Source organism: Mastigoproctus giganteus, chromosome 4 (assembly GCF_048544385.1).
Source record: "Mastigoproctus giganteus isolate SK-2022 chromosome 4, ASM4854438v1, whole genome shotgun sequence".
NCBI lineage: Eukaryota > Metazoa > Arthropoda > Arachnida > Uropygi > Thelyphonidae > Mastigoproctus > Mastigoproctus giganteus.
The window spans coordinates 30,112,094-30,138,694 of NC_143578.1; the positions used below are offsets into that span (position 1 = coordinate 30,112,094).

Sequence of the window (26,601 nt, forward strand, 5' to 3'; positions counted from 1 at the left end):
GTCAGCGAACAGAGCAGAAGGATTATAAATAATGGAACGCACACACATCTACTGACAGAACCTTTGTTACTCAACATACTGTCACCTGGCCAATGTAAGAATTCGATAGAACCTTGAAGGGAGCATCTCTTAGTGACATACCTGTCATGCCGTCTGTTAAAATTACATTCAAGAAATGTATAGCTCCGGGCATTTAGAAATCCTCAATATTCTATGGCGTATCCATGTGTCCCGTGTTGATACTTTTTTATGTTGTCAACAGGACAAAATACACTGCCACACAAAAAGGCTTGATATCGCTAGCTCCAATTCATACTGGCTGTTTGTTTGAAAAAGTGTAGGCTGTGGTAGCGTTAAAAAAAACCTTTGTTGAAACAGCTACTATAGTTGGCCTGTGACGAAGTGTTCTTAGGACGGCCGTGGGCAGACGCTGTAGAATCTACAGAATGTAATTAGTAATTTTAACGATCATCATTAATCGTAAAATAAAAGTTTTGTAGCTTATTTTCATATATGTGTTAATTAATCCAAAGTTCTTAGATTCCAGTCAGCTTGGTAATGCGATCTTTTAAGAGAAGATGGTATCATCTTTACAAACGCGAAAAACAAACGCTATCCGTATAATTAGAATTATCCGTGTATGTAAGTTCCTATGAAACAGAAGAGCACCAGCAAATGTAATAAAAGTGTATTCGACTGTTTGCTTAATTAATGCATGCTTTCCACTGTTTCTTTTTTTTTTTTTTTAACTCATTAGATTCGCTCTTTTACAACAAATGCAAAACCTTAATTAAGCTCTTGTTTCACCAGCTAATCTTCTTCAAACAAACATCTGAATGAGATATTTGCATTCATTCTGTGATTATTTATTGATCTTACTACGAAAACTCCTTTGTCTGTATCCGCACAATAAAAACGTTCTACTTCAAACTACACTAAATAAATACTCTTTGAAAGTACTCGCTATTGGTATTCGTACTCTGAGGAGTACTTTTAGAAGTGCTTTTAAAGATGACAAAAGTATTTGTGCTTCGTTTTCTACAGTGTATTTCTGTGATGGCAGTTCTCTAATATTTTGGTAAGGCAGTGTACATTATTTCTCCTTCCGCCCTAATTTCTGTTTAAAGTGTACAGGGTGTGACTAGAAAGTTCCAAGAGTAAATTTATAAAGAATGGCTATTTTATTACGTACACCTTCCTAAATAGTGGGTAGGTTCCCTTTAGACATCAGTACTGGATTCGATTCTGACTCAGTTGCTATTCACAGTTCTTGTAGAGTTCTACTCTGAACAGCACATATATCATTTCATAGGATGAGGATTTTCGTGAAGGGAAGTGCCTCTTACTTAAGGGGCATTCCATTTCATAAAAAGGGCAGTGTACCTAATACAGTGGTCACTCAGTGTATAAGTTAACACAACGAATACTAACGACTTATTCACTTTTGAATTCTTCGAAGTAGTTTTTAGAACACTCTTCAAGAATACTTTTCTGTTCTTCAAATTATGAGTACTTTTTTTATTCCTCAAAATACGAGTAACTTTGTATTCTTAAAAGTACTAGTAAGACAGCCATAACCGCGTGATCAAAGGCGTGGGTAGAGAAGTACACGCATTTGAGTGACCGTGGCTCGAGCTCACGTGACTACTAAATGTATCTCTCCATCTTGAGAACTCTGAGGTCATCCAGTGTATAAACGGAAAATTTAATTAAACAATTGCGCGCGTGCATTATTAATTCTTATTAGTGATGCGAATTATACACTACTCTCCAAAAAGTATCCGAACACGTCAGCTTCAAATTGATGTCACTGAAAATTGCTTCAACAGAGCGTTTGCATACCATAACCCCACCTCCGACCTTCATTAGCACATTGCACCTCTTGTAAAAGACATTTTATGGGCATCCTCCACAAACACCCCCCCCCCCCCATCTGATCGGAATCCTGGAAGGTCCAATGGGCTTTAAAAAGCACTGGTGTCCGGATACTTTTTGAAAGATAGTGTAGTTTTTAAATACGGTCTGGAAAAATAAAGCCTCCTGGCATGACGAAACAGAAATAAAAAAAAATAATAAAAGTTTCAATCTCCATATTGACAATCACGAAATAGGGTAGCGAATTATAAATAATGCATCCGCTGACAGCATCTTTGTATCTAATAGTGGCGCTCTGACAACGGCAGAATGCGAAAATCTTGAAAGTAGCGTCTCTTAGTGACGTCTGTTCAAGTGAACGTTAAAGAATGTGGGGCATCATGCATCTAGAAATTCCCAAAATTCACTGACGTGTTTAGCCAACGTGGGATAGCCAATAAAACAAGAGCAGAGCTCAATAGAAAAATAAATTTTATCTATAAACTCAATAATTCACGATTGGCACGATTTAAACTGCTCACTGAAGGGCAGTACTACACGCATTGGAGTTGACCATGGTTCGAGTCCGCGTGACCGCTAAATACGTTAATAATTACTGTCAAAATGACTAGTTTTAAACTCCTCTGACCTAATTCTATTTGTTGCTCCTGATGAAAGCCATTTTTATGAAGTTTAAATGGAAGATTTTGGAAGAGCTGAATTGTGGCTAGTGACACTAACAATCAAACCATGCGTGACGTTTTTTTTTTTTAATAAAATATTTACAGTTCTATAAACACCAAAGTAAAGTACATTTTTATCATTCATATTTAATCTTAAAAAGAGAAAGTGTCTTCGCTTTAATTATGCTATCTTTGCGTTAATTAAGGCTAATTCTTCGATGCAAGATCTTTTGGGACGCTTAAAAGAGAATATTCGGATAAACCTGCTTCTTAGAAAATTAAATTAGAATTAAATACATTGAAAAACAACTCATCCATCTAATTAGAATATTCTTTGCATACGTTTCTATAGGGTACAGAGGTACAGAAGGATGTTTTAAGACAATAGTCCACATTACATTAATTAATGTATACTTTCAACTGGTTCCTTGCTCATTAGACTCTATTTATAGTACAGTGAATGCAAAAGGTGAACTTTTCAAAAGTTAAGCATTCTCGAATGAATAGCTTAATCAAGTATTTATTACGCGCCATAAATATTTGTTGATACACTTAAAAAAAATACTCTTTTCTTCGAGTAATATAGATTGACTTATATACAAGAGAGAGATCGAACAATTCTACTTTGTGGGAGGAATTTCTTGTGTTTCTACGACTGGCACGATTTAAACTGCTCACTGAATGCAATGATGTAGCCATGTGTCAACTCTGGAGTGTAGCACTACACGCATTCGAGTTGACCATGGTTCGAGTGCACGTGACCGCTAAATACATTAATTATATTATTACTGTCAAAGTGACTAGTTGTAAACTCCTCTGACCTATATGGTCGCTCCGAAGTATAAACAGAACATTAATTCTCACAGTTGAACAAACTTCGCCTTTATTATGAGTTGCTGTGGTGTTGCACTACTTAAACAAATAGTTTCACCAAAGTCTTAATCTGATTATTTATTTAAAAGATAGAAACTGTTATAATAGTTCTTTTGGAAAAGACATCCTTCATCGGATAGAAGGTGGTCTGCAGTGGTAATTCCCTGAAAAAACAGCGGTATTCCATACAGGGAAGGTCAACAGAAATCCAACTCACGGCGTAAACCCTCGTCCCTCGGTTTGGGATCAACAACTACACTGCTCGACAAAATTAATAGAACATGTAGAAAACGTGGTGTAACTCGTGCAGCTTGCGATGAAGCGAGACAAAATTTGGTGTGATATAAGGGACATTTATAATTACTAAAAAAGTCACATTACAGAATTCGATACCAGATGCTCTAAAATATGGTCACGTGACATCAGTACAGCGCACGATCCTCTCCAACGGCTAAACAGGCCTGATAGCGCTAAATCATGCTCCATATAAGGGTGTATATAAGATTGTGGCAACAAATCCCATTCTTCCACCAGTGCAGACCTTAGCTCAACAAGTGACCAAGGAGGTGGCTGTCGGTGTGCAATTCAATGCCCAAGGGCGTCCCACACATGTTCAATGGGATTCGAGTCTGGTGATCGTGCTGACCACGGCAGTCGTTGGATATCCTCACTTTCACGATATCCCTCCATCACTTAAGTTTTATGTACAGTGGTGTTGTCGTGCATGAAAAGAAAATCTGGGCCAACCGCATCCCTAAAAAGTCGTATATAGGGTTCGAGGATCTGTTCTTGGTACCTCTGCGCAAGTTACGTACTCCTATCAAAAACATGAAGAGGGGTCCGTTGATCATTATTCCACCCGACACGAGAACACTCACCATAAGTGTTCCTTTCTCTGATGTTGGGGGGATGGTACCGCACTCCTCGTTGTCCCCAGATGAAATAAAGTCGATCTGTTTATAAGTTAAAACAGGACTCCTATTTTATTGTCGCCGAAGACACTATTCACAATAAAATATTCATGAAAACATTTTGTTCTATTAATTTTGTCGCGCAGTGTACAGCTGTCGCCGTTAAAGATTTCTTCTATTCCTTACTATGCTGTCACGATTTAAAATTATAAACCATTTTGCGCCCAGCTAAAAATCTGTGGGTCGTCCCCACAGGGTTCCACGAATTTTCACGAGTTCCATACATGCTTATGAGCCTTTCTTTCGTCAAACTGTTTAAAGAACGATTGTCATTACAAGGGTCTATAAGCGTTTATCAGAATACGAATACGTGCCTAATACTTTTGTCAGGAGAGTATTTTTTTTTAAAATCGATATCATTAACGCACACTCTTGGTCTGAAAATCGGGCGGAAATTTGCTGCCATGATAATACAGACGTCTCATAGCCTAAGTTGCCTAAATAGTCGCATATTTTAAAAAATCCAATCGAGCTTTAGGACACTAAAAATCGGTTACTATTTAGGCAACTTACTTTCCCATTCCATTGTATGTCCGACTCTGCTCCGGGACTCAAGAGTAATGAGCCGGCCCAGGTGACAATAACTATCTTCACCAGACCTATTTTTAGTTTATCCACCACTCGAAGTATCTAGAACCAGTAGTCATCAAAGTCCATCCCTGTTTGTTGCTAATTCTGCAAGTCACCCTTGAAGAATTCGAATCCATACCAACCAGCAGTCATCCATCATTCTAAAACCTCAACCCACACACCCATCCACATAAAAAAAACAAATAAATAAAATAAAAAACCGGCGCAGTGGAGCTTGATCCCTTAATTCTTTACCACATAAGAAAGCCACAGCGTAAAAGTAATTTATCACTAATGAAGCCCATGACACAGATGTAACAAGTAACAGAAAAAAAAGTAACTCCAGTAATACCTCTTACGAAGATCTCCTCCGTGCGTGTGCCCCCCCCCACAAAAAAAAAAAAAAAACAGTGGTTAAAGGTCAAGAAAAAATGTTTATAATCGAATTCCGGCACTCAATGGCACAGACCTTGAGATAAGACGAATTAACCACATCCAGCAGGACATTACCAGCCTGCGTTCACCTGGGTGGATGAAAAATTTGCTTCCTGTCGTACATTCTTCACCCTCTAAGGACGACACTAGTTTAAGTATTGGAGTGTCGGCGAACAATTCAATCGCTTAATAGTCCGACGGGACTATTGTGCCCTAACAAAGGCGTTCGCTACCGCTTCGAGAGTAGACGTCTATAGATTATGTGCCAAAGGCACCTTGCGTCCTGATAATTTTTGGACAGTTCATCATTTCTGACCGAAGTTTCATCCCTAGAGTGTGTAAACTGAAATCGGGAGAGTAAGAAAAAAATAATAATAAATGAAAGAAACTGGAGTGATAAAAGTTGACGAATGAGGAGAGCCGGGTGACGATAAATGATTACGCTATTTGGTCGGGAAGGTGTGCTAAGGAATCCCCCAAAGCGGCCATGATCACAGATTTATCGTTACGAGTTTCCTTGGGTTTTTTTCCCCCGTTCGTATTCTCTGTGGAAATGGGTTGTCTCCGTCAACATCCCTAAGGACATTCTTGTAATGGTCACGCGGGAACTATTGAGTTGTCTACTAGCCAAGTTTCATTAGTATGTTATTGTCTGGAACGCGAGAGACACGTATTTGTCTGTCAGTCGCTATCAACCTCACCATGCGACTGTCCTTAGTCGAAGTTTCCAGGAAACAAAAACCATTGAACAAAAACATTTTATTTAATTTAATAGTCAATGTCGTAAAAGGTTATTGGTTGATTGATTAAGAGAGAAAATGTACCAGACAGAGAGGTCTTTAAAAATATCCTAAATAAGTTCTGAAATTTTGAAGAATATCGAAGCTGTTCTAAATTTATTAGCAATATTTCTGTAGGGTGGAGGCTTGGAGTATGAAATAGGTTGGACCTAATCCCAGAGAATAAAAAAACATCGGTTGAAAATTTGGTGTTAATTCGACTTTTCCCTTTCAAATAATGTCCAGACATCCGAAATATACTTCCATTTACGAGTTAAATCAAAATTTTATGGAATTATATTTAAAAAAATTGCCGAAGTACAGAATTTTATGAAACCGGGAGCTAGGTTGTTACATGCGGACAGACAAACAGATATAGAGAAGAAAATGGGCACTTTGAGTACGCGCCTAAAATTCTAAATTTTCTCAATGTAATATATATTTTGATAACAAATATTGTTAACAGCACTGCAATATTAATTAATATTTAAAAAATAAATTAAAATTTAGACTTAATAATTTAAAAAAACCAAACAATCTGCCAGTCCTTTCTCAATTAGGCTTATTCTACAGTTATTTTATGTAATAGTCCAACATACAAAAATATTTCAATGGTATTAGCAATTAATGTTATATAAATTTCAATCAATACATATTTACTGGCACAATAAACATTTTTTCCTATTAATTTTATACCCTTCTGTATGTAAAAGTGATGTCACTTTGTGATCGATGTCTCTCTTTAACTTTGGGACAAATACCCAAGGAGATCATTAATACTGTTGCTAATAAAATTAATTTCGTACCAATTCAAAATTTAATATTTTTTTAAATATATAAATTTATATAATTTATTTTATTCGGCATTAGCGTTTATCGTAGAAAAAAAAATAAACAAGCCAGAAATATGGTATAAATTTGTATTATAAAATAATAAAGACACCTTTTAATTGTATTAAAGCATAAAGGGGAATAAATATACCCCTTATTGTACCTATCGTATTTTTAATAATAAATCATGAAAAGCATGATATCTTACCTCATTTCATGCAATGATCTCAAAATGTATAAAGCCGAATGATGATTTGGACATGCGTGTTGTTTGCTACCTACATTGTGCATTCAACCATTAGTTACCTTTCTGCAATGTTCAAACAGGAAGAAATACTGCTACTTACTCTGAAGAAGAGAGTACAAAGCAGGAAGTTAGAGAGAAAGAGAGAGAGAATAGGTTAAGGGCGGGGGTAGTTTTTCTCTGTGTGGTTGATAGAGCAAAACTTTACTTGTCCTTGTTCAAGAAACACAAGAATATGCTTGAGATGTCTTATATCCGTGTGACTCCAACTTAAGTTCAATATCCGTCATTGACCTAAGATACGAAGGTATATTTGCGTGTGGGTTGGAGATTTGGTACCGCATGGTTTGATATTTAATCGGATTGAGGGCATACCTGACCTTGATATTACCAGAATTTGTTATATTTTAAAGAATTGGCAGATAATAAAGAAATATTTTCAAGATAATTGCTATTTATCGCAAAAATTTTGCGAGTTCCTAGGACGTCTAATAACACGGAGAGGTGTGTATATAAACTCCTTATGAGAGTCCTTTTATCTATCTACTACATATAATTCAGAAATATTATTGGACAAGTAAATATAAAACCATTAAAAACGATAAATAAAAGAGGAATATTTTTTAAAAAAATTATAAAACAGGGAAAAATGTAAATATTAAAAATAAAGGAATAAACTTTTTAAATATAAAAAATAATAAAATATTAATTAATCGAGGAACGACCAAATTAGTCATACTAAATTAAACTTCGGTCTTATTTTATCGTAAGAGTAAATCATTTTATAAAAAATAATAATATATTTAAAAAGAATAAATTTGTTATTCAATCTAATAATAATCTCTATTAATCTAATAATTACCTTTAGAGATATGCTTTCGCCATTAACCTGATATTTCTTTCTTCTTCCTGTCGCTTATATTTTTATTTAGATTTATTTTAGACTTTTCTAAAATTAATAGTTTTTATTTCTTAAATATTAAAGAAACAGAAAAACAGAACGAAAGGAAAAAAAATATTCAAATTGAGAAAATATTCACAGCTTAAATAAATCACTTGAAGCTCACTTTGTAAATTAATGGCTTTTTTAATGTTTAAGAGAACTGCGCGTGCGTGACTTTCATGAATACAGAATATCGTTTGGGTGAAATTGAAACCGGAAGTTCATGTTTCCTTCTTGCGTATTTAATCTTAGATTTATTTTATTGCAAGTAAGAACGTTGAAAACAAATCGTTAAATTAAATAATAAGAATGTTTGATAGAAAGAGATTTTTGGATAAATCATTTGTAACAAAATTATATTTTGCTTGACTAGATTAGGTACGTATTTTCAATAGTAATTCAATTATTATTCCTGGTTCGGCTGATATTATGATTATTATTATTAGGAGTAGTAGTAGTATCGGTATTATGAGTTGGAATTATATTAAATAAAATATTTTCTCAAACTTTAATGTGCTATTGATCCAGCCAGAATGACAAAAAAAAAATCTTTCTAGAAATAAAATTTAGTAAATCGGCAAGATTTGTCATTGCATCCTTAATGAATATTATGTGCATCTCGTCCAAAATTCTATTTGCATAATCGCTTTGGAGATTTTTCGCTGAAGACTTTCAAAATGCAGAAATTACAAAACGGTTTGTTATAATTGAATATTGTTTTTTTTAGAGAGTTTTTTTTTTTTGTTACAACTGCGCTAACATTCTTATGTAATGAATTATTTTTGTGATCCATAGTTTGATTTTTAATCAGCCGGTAGGTGTCGCATAGACACCCCCCCCCACCTCGTCCCCAATGGATTTAGTATAATGGCTGATTTTATCGTACAGGTATTATATTAGAATATTGTTTATAATGATCAAAATCTTTAGAAGAGATTTTAAGATTAATGGAATAATTCTTTAGTTTATTATTATTTTATTTATTTATTTATTTTTTACTTCACTAGCACTAGGCTTCCTTTTATTTTCTCTCACCTTGCCTTAATTAATACAAACTACTTTCCAACGTCTTTTTTATCCTTGTTGAGTTCTAATGGGGTAGAAACAAAAGTTAACCTCCTAGATTTACTCATTGGGGTTTCTTGAAGCCTCTGGATTAAACTGTATATTGGCGCATAGGGGCAAAATCGATCCATTTAAATACCCCAAGTGTGTCTGCGTGTATTATTTATTGTATTCTCAGTATCTGAACTGTTCTCTCAAAGGAATATTTTGGTTTTCGTCAGCTTCATTAATCTTGCAGGCAGCACGCTACGTTAAGCAATCGAGATTACCAGCTGACTGATGAACATGTCTTGGCTGTCAGAGATACAGATGAACTGGGATTTCTCCTAAGTCGCCCTTCAGGCACTATAAGAACTTTCCTAACACCCCTGCGAGAACCCACCGTATATTTTCGTCGTCCACCAGATATCGACTTCTCTCAACAAAGAAAAATATTTGTGACCCAAAGATATTGGGTTTTTCATCCAAATATACTATTACCTTTCAAGTTGGGGTCTTCCGATAAACGATTGTCTGTTAGCATTTGGTGAATTAAACAGTCGGGTGCTTGCTGTTTCATTGGGATTGTTGTCATTGGGAAAGCATCGTAATAGATTGCTGTTTTATTTAAGGTGTGGTAACTTAAAAGAGGAAGTGGAATTAAGCAGAAAAACATTTTAATTCTATATAGGGAAAAATATTTACAAAGATTCATAAATCCCCATATTTTGCTTTCATGATGATGGTTATTACCAACTGACAATGTACACTGATGAAATGTTAATTATGATTGAAAGAGAAAGGGTTAATCTGAATGGAATTTTATTTGTACATTACGTATACACATGATTGGCTTCTTCAGTCTTCTGGGAACTTGCACACGTGATGTACTATAGAAATGTCACCAAAGACATGATGTTATCCGTTCGCTTTCTTTCTTCGTGGCTTCCCCCCAACTGTCCAACCCCCATGGTGTGTTAAAACGTCTCCTGAAGGTAGGAACAACGATAAAGATCACAATAAAAACAAAGTGATGTGTCTCTCTGTGAAGTTTCACTTAGCCGTAATGGTAAACCTGAAGTCTGGCGTCTTTACGGATGACTTGCACTTCCGGCAGCTGCTTTGTTACGCCAGGTGAGCTCGTGAGACTCGAACAACACGCCAACACGGCGATGATTGTAAATAGTAAGGACAGAGAATAGATTGGTGTCTGGGGTGTTAGGCGAACGTACGTTGAACATAGACCAGAAATAAAGTGGGTTATGTGCCATCTCAAAGGCAATCCGTGCGCCTCTTCACACCTGTACCAACAGATGGCGCTGAAGACAAGATAGGAATTTTTAAGAATTATCAAAAATGAAAGGCAGAAATAAATCTTGTGGTGCTCGGAGATATCTGGGGATTATTAAGGATATTATTTTTATGACAAACAGGCAGATAATATGATAGTAGAAGGAAATGGTTAGATAGTATTGGCGCCGCCATGACCATTTTAAGAAAAGTGGATAAGCAAAAATTGCACTGCCAACACGAGTAATCAATAATTGATTCACGCATGCGCTCTCATGTTCCAGGATTTTGCAATTTCCTATATCTATATGCGTTTAGGGATGATGTTTTCATAAATATTGGAAATAACAGGACCTTATCTTTGTGGAACACCTGATTCTCGTATTTTTTCCATATCTACCTTAAAAAAGACACTATGAACTATTCCCACATAAGTCTTCTCAGCTCTCTGGCAAAATTTTTGATGCAATCAACAGATATCTTATTTGCGCTACACTTCAAAAAGAATTCGGATATCCTTTTTCCATAGTGCACTTCCCAGTGAACACTGTTTTTAATGGTATGACCTAGGACCTTTGTTTTCGCGAAAAACCGGCGCCTACTTTAACATTTTGGACATTCTATGCTCCCTGTGATGTGGTAGTTCTTTGGTGTAGATTCACGTTTGTTTCAACAGGATAATTTGCTGTTCAAGAACGTTCATGGGCATGGATGTACAGATGTTGGAATGGCCGCCACAGAGCCCTGGTTTGAGTTCTGTGGAACACTTAACGCGTTCGGCATTGGTAACTAACTAGTTACTGTTCTGCAGGAGGAGTGGAAGGCTATATCCGCTGCAGTCTATCATTCTCCAATGAAAATCAAATGAGGGTGGATGAAGTATGGCATTGCGGCCAAAGGCAGATGGACACGCTGTTGAAGTGCCATTGACGTCACTGTGAAACCCACGTGTGTTCAAATACCTTTAGGAGGTTAGTGTATATCTCACTACCGCAGATGCAGATCATGGATTTGCTCAATTAAGTCAGTTGGTTGTTCATATGCCAAAGTTTTTGAGTTACTTACCGGCTGCTTTCTGTCAGGCTTGCACTTGTCATCATTCAAGGAAATACACCACAATCGTTTATTTTAGTCCTCATACTGCAAGCTCACATGCTTTTTCCCTCGGCCCTCTACTATTCAGTATTTTTATTAACTACTTCACGAATATAATTTATGACAACAAAGTTCCGATGTTGATTCACGCGGACAACTTCAAAATTTAAGGGTTTGTGTACAACAGTTCGTATTTATTGCTATGCAAGAAATAAATACATTTCTTGCATAGAAATGTTGAATTTATTCAGCCCATCCACTTCATTAACAACAGATGGAAGCCTGTTCTAACAATCAACCACCCGCTGGCCGAAGACAAACTTCCACACATCTATTCTGTAACCAGACTTCCTCAGTTTGAATTTATGCCTCATCATATGCGTAGTCTCAGCAAGAGGAAGAATGCCATTCACATTCAGCTTACTCAATCCATTCAAGGTCTTATACACCTCAACCATATCACCTCGCAGATGCCTGGTCTCTAGAAGCTGCAATTTGCAGAACTGAAGCCTTTCTGGGTAAGGGCAGCATTTTGTTCCCCTCGCCAATCTCGTTGCCCTTCTCTTTGCTCGTTCCAGCAGCTCTATATCCTTCCTAAAATGAGACCTCCGGACCTGTATGCAGTACTCAAGGTGTAGCCTGACCGTTGCCTTGAAATAATCACCTCCTTATCCCTTCTAGTAAAATTCCTGTATATCATTAACAAAATCCCATGGACCGCCCCAGCAGCATGCCCACGCTGCTCAGAGAACGTCACATCCGACTGCACAACCACCCCCAGGTCGCTCTCATTTTCCACTACGCTGAGTGTAGGATTATTGGAATAATGAAAATTCTCATTAGGCCTAAAATGCCAATAGTCAGATGGATCCACAAATCGCAATGCTGTACTGATAAGTCAACACTTTAGACACGTGTATGTGATATCCTGGAACGTGCATCAATCTTGTTGGAAAAAAAATGATGCAGTCAATTTCGTGGTCCTTTGAAGAATGGAGATATTCTTCATCGTGAAGAAACTGTAAATAATGAAGACATGCTTTCTGCTACAGTGGGCAAATTTACTTTGTGTACAGAGGATTCAGACGTAGGCGAAACTCATATTAACATTAGTATTGGCAACATGATGCAAGGAAACAAAGCTTATACAGCAATGGCCAACAAAACAAGAAAAACCCACTTCATTTGTCCACTTCCACTAATTTGTGCATACCTTCTTTACATCCGTTCATTCCATCAATTTCATTTAACTTCTCCAATGATGGAAATTTATTGCTACAAACTAGAAATAAACTAGATGGAAATTTATTGCTACAAATACTCTTTGGTGGATGCAAATTCCCGTACTCCCGTTCTGCAATCCATTCGTTTTCAGTTTATGTCCCCTTGTATGTGCCATCTGAGAAAGCAAAGACACCATTAGCATTTATGTAGAAATAATAAAAATATTTTTACAACCTAAAAACTATAAAATATGTGCTTCTTTTGCCCATAACCTTTTTAAGCTTCATAGAGGAACAGCTACTCACTCCTCTATGTAAATCTCGGAGGAAACTTATTTATTAAATAAGGGAATTAGCAATTTCTTTTACCATTTTACAAGATTTACACTGATAGGGCAGAATTCGTGGGATAACTGGTTCCTGGGCAACGGGACGCTGTCATCCCTTTCTCTAATGGACAAACCCACCGCTTGACAGATATACAAAGTACACTGCATTCAGGTAGACTTCGTGTCAGTATGGATAAACGTCGTGAGTTAACGGACTTTGAAAGGGGGATGATAATGGGCGCTCGACGAATGGGTAACTCTATCGCGGAGGTGATACATAAATTGCACTGTCCCCGTTTCATAGTATCAAGAGTGTCGGGAATACGTCATTTCCGGAATAACATCTCATTGTGGACAGCGCTGTGGGCGGAGAAAGGTGGTGGATGAACGTGGCCGTCGACGTCTGTCTCACATTGTTTCAGCCAACTAGAGAGTGACGGTGGCACAAATCACCGCCAATTTCCACGAGGCAGGTGCCAGAAATGTCTCCACCAAAACCACCAGGCGAGCATTAGCAACAATAGGTTATGGGACCCACATGAGTCCCATTGCTAACACCACGACTCTACGCCTCAACTGGGCGAAAGAACATTGGCACCTGGATGATTGGAGACGGGTTTCATGGTCCGATGAGTCCGGTTTCCAGTTATTTCGAGCGGATGGTAGGGTGCGTATCTGGCGGAAACCGCACGATGCTATGCACCCGTCATGTCAACAATGAACTGTTCGGGCAGGTGGACGGTCGGTAGTGGTCTGGGACGTGTTCAACTGGCACACATTGGGACCTCTGGTATGTCTAGACCCATTTCTGAACGGTCCAGGTTACGTGTCCATCCTTATAGACCATCTGCATCACTTCATGGTCATCGTGCACCCACAGGGCAATGGACTCTTCCATCAGGACAATGCACCTCCCAACAGAGCCGTGGTGACTAGAACATGGTTCGAAGAGCATACCGCAGATTTTATCACCACGGAATGGCTTCCCCGTTCACCGGACATGAACCCTCTGGAACATCTTTGGGATGCTGTGGAAAGGTCCGTTCGAGCTTTGGATCCTCCACCCAGGAATTCGACGGAATTATGGACAGCGGTGCAACAAGCATGGATGGAAATACCTGTGGAACGCTTTAGTGAAGTAGTGGACTCAATGCCGTGTGACTGTCCTTATTCGGGCGAAAGGTGGGCTTACCCGTTACTAGGCATGTATCCCATGGTTTCTGTCCACTCAGCATACTTCCATTTTCACGTTAAGGTTTGTTGCATTTGGAAGAATTAAATTAAAAATAAAGCTGAAATTAAAGGAAATTTCATTCCCACAGAAAAAGTTCATGACCGCTAAAACGTAAAACCTGAAGGAACCAAGAATGAAAACAAGTTTCTTGGATCCTTTCAGTTTGTCCAAGAAGCAGGGCGTAGGAAATGAATTGTATTTGAAAAAGGAAGCTTTAAGTCTATATCTGTTAAATCATATATCATTCTAAAAGTTTCCGATAGGAATCCAGTTTATGATATTAAGTTCTAGTGGGTAGCCCAGTTTTTAGAATCGCCTTCCTCCCCACACAGCGTGGAAAAGAACTGAATTCGAGTCCCATCAATGACGCATGGAATTTTTATGGATCTTTTTCACAACGTGACTGAGTTAGTTGGTCTCAAGCCTACAACACGCTGCCTGATGATAAACTTCATGAAATCTAGCCTTCTGATTAGGCTAGATTTGGCCCACACTTTTGTATTTCTGTACTCTGCTTCTTTCCTCTCTTTCTCTCTACTGAAACAATACCATAACGTTCATTTTATTGATTTACTTCAATCTTTATATAAGGACCTGAAGGATCTGATTGAGGTATATAATATACCTCAAGCCGTTCTTTATATGGACATCGATTAACATTCCTCACCAATTTGGTTGCCCTTTTTTTGAACTCTTTCTGGAATCTGTCTTTCTTCAAGTGTGGTCTCCAGACCAGGACACAATATTCTAAATGCGGTCTCACTATCGTGTTGTATACTGGGACAATAACCACCTTTTCACTGCATATACAGGATGCCATGTACTTGTTTAGTACATGTACTTGGACGCCATGTACTAGGCACTTGTTTATACTTCACAGAAAAATTCATGTCTAATGGAATCTTAATCCCTAAGTCTTCACTGCCCTGGAACACTTTCAACTACCCTCCCACTAGCTTGTTACTAACTCCCGGGTTTCTATTCCCAAATCTTTGAAAACCTTCCCTACACTTCTCATCAATGTCATTAAGGAAGATGAGAAACAGAATTGGTTGCAACACTGATCCCTGTGGGACATCGCTTGCTACACTGGTCCACCTTGAGATATACCCATTTATGAGTGTTCTCTGGCCCCTATTTTTTTGCTAACCCCTAATCCAACGAAGGATCTTTTCAGTAATCCCAATTTGCTCCAGTTGATACAATAGCTTTCATAGAGAACCGTATCAAAAGCTTACTGAAGTCATGGTAAAAAATGTCAGAGTTGTTTCTTGCATCCAACTGTTTTACGACTTTGTCATAATTAACTAGATTCTTTAGATAAGATATCCCTTCACAAACCCAATCTTCTGTCCATTAAAGATACCATTACTAAGGAGATGGTTCTTAACCACAAATTCCGATGTTACCCACAACTGAAGTTAAATGCACTGGTGTGAATTGGGGAGAGCCTGGAAGATGGTCCACGCTATGAAAGACCTGTAACGTCTATCACTCCAGAATTTGTTGACAGTGTGCATGATCTGGTGATGAATGATCGACAAATGGCAGTTCTGTACATTGCCAGTATTTTGGTCATCTCATCTGAACGTGTTCGACTCCACAATAACAGAGGTTCTCGCTATGAAAAAGGTGTGTGCCCGAGGCCCCAAAGTTGTTGACAACAGATCAAAAACGCACAAGAGCTGTCAAGTGAACATTATTTCTAGCAGATCCAGCATATTTCCTTACATGGTTTGTGGCTCTAGATGAGACATGGTTCCATAACTTTCAGCAGACAGAAAGGAGCTGTCCAAACACAGCTCTTCTTCCCCTCCAAAGAAAGCCAAGTCGATTCTTTCAACTTGCAAGTTGATAGCATCGGTGTTTTGGGATTCTGATGGCGTATTGCCAGTGAAATGCCATCAAAGACCAGACAGCCACAAGGGCATATTATGCAGACCTCGTGAGGCATGAAAATATTAAAAGACAAACGCCTAGGAACACTCAGTAAAGAAGTTTAGCTTCACCAGGACAACGCACCAACCCACAAGTCTAATTTCCGTGGTTGAATTACATGAGCGCGACTATGAAATCTCGAACCACCCCATATCCATTTTCTCACTGATGGTGACGTCATTGCTGCAGTGGATGCATTCCTAGAAGCCCAAGAGGAAACTTTCTTCGCAGCTGGAATCAAGGCATTGCACCATCGATGGCAAAAGTGTATTGACTCCAAAGGAGACTAAGTAACATGTTATCCAACTCCTCAAATAAACCAATCACGAACTTTTCAAACATTCCTCGTAAATTGTTAGAGTATTGTAGAAATATTCACTAATATTTTGGATAGAATAGTAGTTCATGGTGTGATTTGTCCTGTCCGGACAAATTTAAGGAGACAGAAAAATTATCACGAGATTGATAGGAGAAAAGGAACAGAGTATAAAAGAAGTGCTATTAATATCCCGATTATAAGAACACCAGTGCTGTTGTTAATGATCTGTACCTTCTTATAATCGGTAATTCAACTAGAAATTTTGTTGCTAGGAGACGAAATTAATTTGCATGCTCCTAAAATCTCCTTTGTCTTATTTCCCCAAAGCTTTTGGTCTACTCGTGTAAACAGAATGACGTATTTTCATACATGAATAAATAATCTTTATTTTGCATCCCTTTTATTAAACTATAGTTTCTCCTTTGCTCGAACGTGGTTTCCATAGTAACGACAATAGCTAATGTTGTTCTTCCTCAGTGTTGGTTTGCCTGCTTCCAAGCTAATGCATATGCATTATCGAATACCAGCCGGTATAAATACATTTTATTTGGTTTACAACGCCAGTAACCGGGGGGTTTACCTTTGGGGGGGGATAGCTTTAAAATGGTAACTCAGATTAAAAATACATCTCTCATTCTATGCTAGAAAAATTGTCCTATTCTCCTTTGGAATGTTTTTCTCCTTCGAATTCTTTAAATTCTCTTTTAGTGGTAAGTCACTGTTAAATAGTGCGAAGTGAATTTACCGGCCTGGTTCGAATGGTACATGACACACTAGGAGAAGTAGAAAGACCGGTTTTAAAAGAAAATTGTGGTGATTATCACAGGTGTGGGTTATTAAGTCAGTTCGCGAAGAGGATCTGCATGTTTGGGGGTTAGGAAAGAGGCCAACGAGTTTTAAAAGTCAATAGTAACCTGGATGTCAAGGAAGACCCAGTTTTTTTCTTTTATGAGTCAGATATTGCACCAATCACAAAACACAAACATTTTCTTACACCTTAGTAACAGTAAGGATACATCTTATAATCTAAATTGGTCTTGGAACTATTTAATGTTTGCTTATGTTTATCTCAATATAGTTATTCTTCTGTAAACTTTGGGAGCGTTTTGGAGAATCACAAATAAAGAAAATGTTCTTATCTTGTGATTACAGAGCAGTAACGTAGAAACTGGATCCAAAAAATTGAATTAGAACCGAAGTTATGAACGATGTAACTTTCTGTGCTCACGCCCACTACTTACTCTACCGAATCAACGTTAGTGACTGAGTTAGCATCATTTAGGAAGTGATTGCATTTTCTTAACCATCACTTTTACTTCAGTCCGAAATATTTAGTATGAAGGATGTAACGTTTTATGCTCACGCCCGCTACTTACTCTACCGAATCAGCGTTAGTGACTGTGTTAACATCATTTAGGAATTGACGTCATTTCCGTCTTGCATTTTCTTTACCAATCAGTTTTACTTGAGTCCGAAATAGTATGAATGATGTGACGTTTTATGCTCACGCCCGATTCTTATGCTACCGAATCTATGTTGGTGACAGGGTTTAGGATGGACATAATTTGCGTCATTTCCGTCTCGCATTTTCGTTACCAATCGGTTTTACTTGAGTCTGAAAAATTTAGTAGATGTTTTCACATGAAAAATAATTTTGGTATTATATTTAGATTTCAGGAAAACTTTTGATACTGCTGAACAAATTGGAGCATTGTGCCATTAAGGGAAAGTTGCTGCCATGGATGAGAAGTACCCGTTGCAGAGGACACTGCTGTGCAGTGTCTTCTGCGCAATGGGTGCTCCTCATAGTATACTATAGTGGAGTCTCCCAGGGTTTTGGGCCCATTGTTGTTTCTATATTTATCAATGATATTAATGAAGTTATTTTGCTGATGATACAAAGGTTGGTTGGGTGGTTAAAGACATTCATCAGGGTGAGCTACTACAACAATACCCAGGAAAATTGGGTCATGGGCTGAGAAATGGCAGGTGAAGTTTTAAAGATTGACAAATGGGTACTGAATATGGGTAGCAGTAATTCCAGAATAAGGTACCAACTTTGTGGTACAACACTCAGGGTAGTGGAGAATGGAAAAGACCTGGGGGTAATTGTGTAGTCAGATATGAAGTTTTCTGAGCAGTGTAGACAGGCTGCCATGACCTCATGGGGTTTTGTCAATGATATACAGGAACTGTGCTAGTAGAGATAAGGAGGTAATTATCCCTTTGTAGAAGGCAATGGTTAGGATGCATCTTGAGTACTGCATACAGGTCTGGGAGGCCTCATTAAGGATGTAGATTGCTGGAAAGGGTGCAGAGAAGGCAACCAGATTGGTGAAGGTAACAAAAAGGTGCTCTTACCTAGAAAGGCTTTCGCAAATTGCAGCTTCTGGAGACTAAGCGTTGAATGGATTGAGTCAGCTCAGTTTTGAAGGCTAGCTTCCGCTTGTTTGAAATTCACAAATTCGGGGACATAAATTCAAATTAAGGAAGGATGGTTGCAGGGTAGATGTGTGGAAGTTTGCCTTCAGCCTGTTCTTTCACATCGTGTGAAAAATATCTGAGTGCGAATCCAGTAGAGATAAGTGTTTCTGGGCTTTTTCATATATCTCCTTTAGGCAGTCTCTAACGAGGGTTGTTGGCTCCCCATCCCCACACACGTTTACTTGGGTTTTTTATCCTCCTAAACAAACAGCGACTGTGAAATGTAAGAAATTTAAATATCAGTATCTGTGGTTGTACAAGACGGATCGTTATAAATACGAATGTATGAAACTTGTAAATTTAATGTCTCTAGCACTCTTTTACTCGACGTTATTCTTATTCTCATTTAAAGTGAGCCCTGTTTTTCTTAGTGTGCCCCGGGTGCGTAAATTTGGAGAGGGCATTACTCATTGGACGTAGTGTGAATTTGTAGGGTGTAGTCGTGCCGAAATATCGGCGCCGGATCTGAAAAGATAACCTTTCGGATGTTTATCGCATCTTCGTTCACATCATCGTGCACAATTTCATTCTATCCATCGAAGTATTCGAGTTAAAGCGAAGGAAAGTGGAGAGGGTTTTTCACTCTTTTTATTTTCGCGGCGCATCTGAAAAATATCCTCGCGATTCAACGACTACGCTGGTACTTTACGGCTGCTTCTTTTGTCCATCACACAACGCAGTTTATCTTTCTTTCTTCCCCTGACACTTTCTGTCATTGAGAACTTGGCATCTTTCGAACATTTCAACCGAGATCTGAATGTGTTCTCCTTCTGCAGTTTTGACTTATTGCAATGAGAAACTTGTTCTAATTGTTTGCATCAGTGCTCGCGTGTACACTGGCAATGAAATTCTAACAATACTTCTTTCTCTCTCTCTGTACCCTTCCCCCCCACTGTTTCATTCACTCACTCTATTTCTTCTCTCAATTTTTGGTCTCTCTTTCATTGTCTCCTCTTTCTCTTTTTGCCAGCTTCTCAGAAGCACAGTTTCTGATCTGCCTGTTTCATTTCTCCAGATACCATCAATTTTTATGTCTGTCCATCCCTGATTTCTTTCCACGTTGCGTTCTCTCCTTCTGCCTTTCTATCAAATTAATTTCCTTATGTGTTTCTCTCTTCCTGTCTGTCCATCTATCAGATTTATGCTTTCATCATTTGACTCGCCTTGTCTATCATTTTGTCTCCCTTTTTTGTATTCATTTTTTCGTCTTCTTGTCATCTCTTTGCATTTCTCCTTCTCTTTGTCTATCTGTCCCTCTTTCTTCCTCTATCTATAACTCTCTCTCCCCTACCCCCATCATTTGTCTATTCTTTCTCTTTCTTCCTCCATATTTTGTCCATCCTCTCATCCTCTCTCTCTCTCTCTCTCTCTCTCTCTCTCTCTCTCTCTCTCTCTCTCTCTCTCTCACACACACATTTTATTTATCTGTTTATTCCTCCCTTCATATTTATCCATAAATTTATCTTTATCTATTCATCATCAATTTTTTTATCATTTACTTTCCTTCTGTTTCTGTTCGTTCGTTCCTTTTCATAACTTATTCTCTCTCTCTCTATTCATCCATTCGTCTTCTCTCTTTATATGTATATATCCTCCATCCGTTCTCTCTCTTTCTGTTTATTCATCTCTTCTGTCTTTGTATCTATCTGTCCATCAATTTATTTCTATCCATATATTATCATATATTATCCATCAGCTTCTCGTTCTCTGTCTATCCATCATAATCATCAATAATGATTTCTCTCTTCATCAATTCTTTCTCTCTCTCTCTCTCTCTCCATCCATCGTTTATCTGTCTATACGTCCGACCTTTATTCTCTCTCCTTCCTTCTGCACTCTCTCTCTCTTTCTACTTATCAGTCCGTGCTCTTTCTTTCCTTTTTCTACCTTTCCATTTGTTCTCTCTCTCTCTCTCTGTCCATCCGTTCTCTCTCTTTCTGTCTATCCATTAGTTTATTTCTTCCATCATTCGTTCATTTCTCTCTCTCTCGTCTCATCATTCGTTCATTTCTTTCTCTCTTTCTTCCTCTCATTCGTTTCGTCCATTTCTTTCTCCCTCTACCATTCATCCATATCTTTCTCCTTACTATCATTTATCAATTTCTTTCTCCTATCTTTCTATCATTCTACTTATGCGTCCATCCTCATTCTTTCTCCTTCTGTATTTCCATCCTTCCATCCATCCTCTTTCTCTCTCCTATCTTTCCATCCATCCGTCCTCTTTCTTTTCCTTTCCGTCTTTCTATCATTCTACCTATCCATTCATCCGTCCATCCTCTTTCTTTCTGTCTATCTTTCTATCATTCCACCCATCCATCCTCCGTCCTCTTGCTTTATACTTTTTTATCCTTCCTCTTTCTTTCTTTCTTTCTGTCTGTTCATCAGCTTGCTTATCTGTGTATTTATCCATCAGTTTCTCTTTGTCTATCTACCCATCATCATCAAAGAAAATTAAAATTTTTTTCTTCTCTCTCCATCCTTTCTCTCTTTCTCTCTATCCATTAATTTCTTTCTACTTGTATATATATTTTTTTCTTTCCCTCTCCCCTCTCATTCTTCCATTTCTTTCTCTCTCTCTCGCCCCATCATTCGTCCATTCTCTTTCCATCATTCGTCCATTTCTTTCTCCTTTCTTTCTATTATTCATCCGTTTCTTTCTCCTTTCTTTCCGTCATTTTACCTACCTATCCATCCATGTTTCTTTCCCTTTCTGTCTGTCATTCTACCTATCCATCCTCCTTCCTCTTTCTTTCTGTCCATTCGAGAGAAAATTTTCATTTTTTTTCTTCTCTCTCTCTCTCTCTCTCTCTCTCTCTCTCTCTCTCATTTTGTCCATTTTCTTCTTCCTACTCAAGTGTCCGGAGAAAATTTTCTTTCTATCTGTCCATCCATTATTTTGCTGTTTCTCTCTTCATAATTGGTAACTGTCTCTCTACAAAACGTACACCGAGGTGGGCCATTGTTCAATGAAAGCCCCCGAAACACAATTTAAAACCGTTGCTGGGTCCCTTTTAAATATTTTAGGAGATTGTCTCTGTTTTCACTATTCATCTACCTTCTCTGCCCTCTTCATATTTTCTCTAAAGAAACGTTTGCTGAATACGACATTCCCCATGTCTCTGGCTACTTTTTTATCATATCGATTCTTTCACCTGAAGAAGATTAGGAAAACCCTTCTCGAAACGTTATGTCCGCATTGAAAAATCCGATCACGGTATCCATTGTTGTATCTTCTTACTCCGAATTGTTTCGCTTGAAGAAGCTTTACGAAGACTTATCGGAACGTTTTTTTTTTTTTTTTTTTTTTCAGAAATCAATACGATCGCAGGCATCCACCATTTGATTGATTTTTTCTTTTTTTTTGCTTGCTTTTCAGAGCTTTTTGATTTGCGAAGGCGCATCTCAGCATGGCTGTTTGAGAAAGAGTTTGTGAAGCCGAAGACGAGCTGTTTATTAAGTCCGTACATTGGAAGCCCCATTGAGTGGTAAAGCATCGCAACTCTCACAATTCTCTGGTCTTAAAGGAAAGCCAGTCCCCTTCCAAACATAGTCTTGATGGACAGCCCAAGTTAGCACAATCCTTGCCGACTTGGCTCGCTAATACATTACGACTTTCCCAGCGGATTAAAAGGTACGATGCTACGTCCAAACGGATTACTGTGTACAGAGCTCCCTAATAGTGCACTTTACCCCTAACGAAAGGAAAGTTTTCATTGGTTAGCGAGAGGAAATAAGAACACGTGTTTGTTGTCTGACTAAAGGATTTTTTTCTTCTGTTCTTTGATTCGTAATCTGAAACTGCTGCCTTCTCATCGCGTGTGACATCTTTGGTAAACAGCAGAAAGGTAAATCGATCAGATCTCAGCTCTAGGGGGACGAGTAGAAATAAATTTTGCTTCGCAGAATCTCTGATTTGTCGACAGCCTGATTTCGTTCAAGAGTTTATTGATAATTAGCTGACTGCACGAAACTGAATATTACATCATTAATATTTCATGTTTAGAAGAAAGGGTTAATTGGGTTTTTCCACACCATCCACCAGAGGCCACCAAAGTGTTGATTAGCACGATCACGCCAACCACAAGAGGCAAAAAAAAAAGATTATCCAAGTCACCAGGTCTTACATTATTAACGGATAGTTTTAGTTATATTTTTAAGCTATAATTTCAGAACAACCACTAGAGGGCACCAGAGTCGATTATCATGATCACACCAACCACGAGAGGACAAAAATGATTTTTTTGTTATCACTGTAGATTCTATATTTTTAAGTTATATTTTATTCTTATAATCATAAACCAACCACCAGAGGGCGCTAAAGGTCAATCATCATGATGACACCAACTACAAGGTGGAAAAAAATCCAAGTTACTATTTTTTACATTGTTAAATTTATAGATTTCTGCTATGTTTTTTAAGATTTTTTCGTCTTATAGTTGTAAACCAATCGCCAGAGGGCGCCAGTCTATTTTATTATGATGACAAACCAACCACGAGAGGGCAAACAAAAAGTTGTCCAAGTTACTATTTCTTATATTTTAAAGCCTTTTTCCTCTTATAATCGCTAACAACGTATTCGAGGGTATCTTTCAATTTTCCTTCCTCAGATGAGCTTATTTTAATTTTTAAATATTAATTTATAAATAAATACAGTTTTATTTTTATCAAGTGGTCTTTGACCAACTTAACAGAGCAATTAATGCTGTCGCAAGCATATTAATGGACACTTCGGGCTCTTGCATCCCTCAGCGAATCTACGTCACCAAACTTCCAGTCGAATTACTACATCAATTTGTTAACGCCATAGCTTATTTATCACGTGCTGTCCACTCAAGTAATCCATCGAGTTTAGTGTTCATCTTTTAATGATCGTATTGTATTAAAGAGAGAGATTTCAAAAGTGGTCTTCTTCTTGAATGCGTTGCATAAGTAAAACGTCCATAGATTGGACATAAACTAAGATTGAATAATAAATTTTCTCAACTTACAGTTTAATTAGATTGGATCCAGTAGACATTGAAGTTCTTAGACAAGTAACAAATTCCGTTTTCAACTCAATGAACTTGTTAAAAGACCAAACTAGCTACAATGTTTGAAGTTCAGTGCAATGTCCAACTTCCTGTATTAGAAAAAAAACGAAAGTATGTGAATATTTTTAATAGACCACTTCCTTAAACGTCCCTAGATTTATCTCCAGTCCATACCTTAATTATTAGTGTAATTGGACAAGTTCTTTGGGAAATCGACAGTCCACCATATCTCACACAACAAAGTCCCATTTTTTCCCACCCTTATATTCCACCAAATAATTACCTGCGGGGGTGTTTCACCAGAGCGGGGGGGGGGAGGAAGAGTTTCTCTTGTACCGGAAGAACAAGTCTGACAGCCTACTTCAAGGTGTACCTCCATTCTTTGACTAATTTTTTTTACCAATCTGGCTGTCCTCATTTGAAGAAGTGAAAACGCAGAGACAATCTGGATATACCACAACAAAATTAAACTCTAAAGATACATTTGAATTCCATTCTTATTGGGTTAAAAGATAAATCGAGTTAATAGAAAAGAGGGTTTTATACCGGGGATCCATTGTCTTGGTATGTTAGCGTCTGATCAATATTAGTATTTTGTAAACTCTGTTTAGAACAAAGAAAATATTACTTACCTGCATTTCCTGTGGCATGTCAGCTCTTCAGCCTGCTGCTTTTTTCAAGTATGTAGTCGGCGATGGGGCAGGTGGATTACAAGGTCATTGGTGGAGTGGAAACACTTAAAATTCATCTGTTCCGTTGGGCTGGAATAACCCCCGAAGAGCACCTTGTTTTGTTTTCCGTAGGGGTTGGCAGGATGCCGGATGATTCGATTGAACACTGCAACGGTCTTTTCTGGAGATGGCTAAGGGATGTCCTTCATTCCAAAAACGTATAAATACTTCCGTAGATGGGTTCCGCCGTTATCCGTCAAGTGTATAACTTTTGGTTGTTGTTATTGATAGCAAATCGTAAAAAATATATCAGATATTAGGAAAATATACAAAAAAAGGAATCAATCAGCGAGTCGGGATGCTACATGATGACGGTTGTCATGGTAACGATAACAGCACACTGGAAAAGTTCCGAAATGAAAGAAACAAGATCCGAGCGACGTCGGTAGCGAGATATTCCTACTAAGTCAGTTACCAAAAGGGGGCCCCGCTGACAACAACAACAGCTACACCTAGCCCGGACTAGCGCGTGTTCTCAGGCACCGCGTTCAGTTCCGATGCGATACCCACGAACGACTGAGAGACAGCAGTAGACAATGACCTTTTTACTTGACTCCGTCATTGTCGGACGCCACCACGTCAAAGCAGAGAGTGTGCTTTTTATTTTTATTTTATTATTATTTTTTTTTTATTTAACTCCTTCCGTCAGAGAGCGCGTTCTTTCCCTCCGACACCAGTCCGCACCCGCGCGCGTCTACTCGGCTGTGATCAGCGAACTGGAGAGGTCGGCGGGAAGCACGGCCGGCAGAACGAGCGGAGATGTTGAACCTGCGCAGCAAAATACGTTGGCGTTCGAAGCGACGTCTCCGATTTGACGAACGCCTGCGCCAACCTCAACAGTTCGGAAAAGGGCGGCGAAGGATGGGCTGGGGAAGAAGGGGGGGATGGGTCGAAGATTAACGCGTAATCTTATTCAGATGACAAGACTTAATGAATGACAATTAGGAAGGGGGGGACAGGGATGGGGCAAAAACGCACCAAGATAAACACCTTAATGACGCATAGGTGCGAACTGTTCGTGACGATTTCTTTACTGGTTCCGACCTTGCGGGAACCATCTAAGTGGATAAAGTGTTTATGGAGAACTTGAACGTAATTAGGACCGGGCACCGATTCGAGTGTAATGGCTGTGTGCACGCGGAAGCCGAAATAATTGACTGAATTCAAAGGCTGGTGCTTGGCATCGGCGTGAGATGCTGGATGCTTGTTTTCATATGGTCTTGGAGAAAAAAACCAGAATCTTATTTAAGGTTAATTCATTGCTTGGGAGTTAGAGAAAAGAGGGCCAGAAATATTCCCACTAAGACAGTAGGGGACAGTATTCGTCGAAGGCTTTTGAGGGACTAAAATACTCCAGACTTCAATAAGAAGAATTTTTAAAAGATTCAGGAGACCAGGTTGAAATTCCAAAATTGAGTCACCATAATGAGGATGATTCAAATGAGTTAAATTTATGGAAAAGGTTCTCCAGATGTGCGGAAATAATGAAGGGTTGTCCAGTGGAATGTTGTGATCAGATGAGGCTCTATTGGGTCGCTGAGAAGCCGAAATAATTGACGGAATTCAAAAGGCTAGTTCTTGGCATTGGCGTAAGATGCTGGATGCGTGTTTTCATATGGTCTTGGAGAAGAAACAGAATCCTATCTAAGATTAGTTCATTGCTTGGGAGTTAGCGAAGAAAAGGCCGGAAATATTCCTGCT

The 26,601-nt window shown here is 38.4% G+C and overlaps 1 protein-coding gene across 1 annotated transcript in view; it reads right to left on the reverse strand.

Annotated features, from left to right (window-relative positions):
* LOC150086514 (atrial natriuretic peptide-converting enzyme-like) overlaps positions 1 to 25,606 on the reverse strand; it is a 105,855-nt gene extending 80,249 nt beyond the window's left edge. Inside the window, exon 1 of the mRNA XM_090372613.1 lies at positions 24,802 to 25,606. Within this exon, the coding sequence (XP_090228739.1) occupies positions 24,802 to 24,819 (18 nt within the window). The 5' untranslated portion in view covers positions 24,820 to 25,606. The remainder of the gene's footprint in view (positions 1 to 24,801) is intronic.
* Between the last annotated feature and the right edge of the window lie 995 nt (positions 25,607 to 26,601).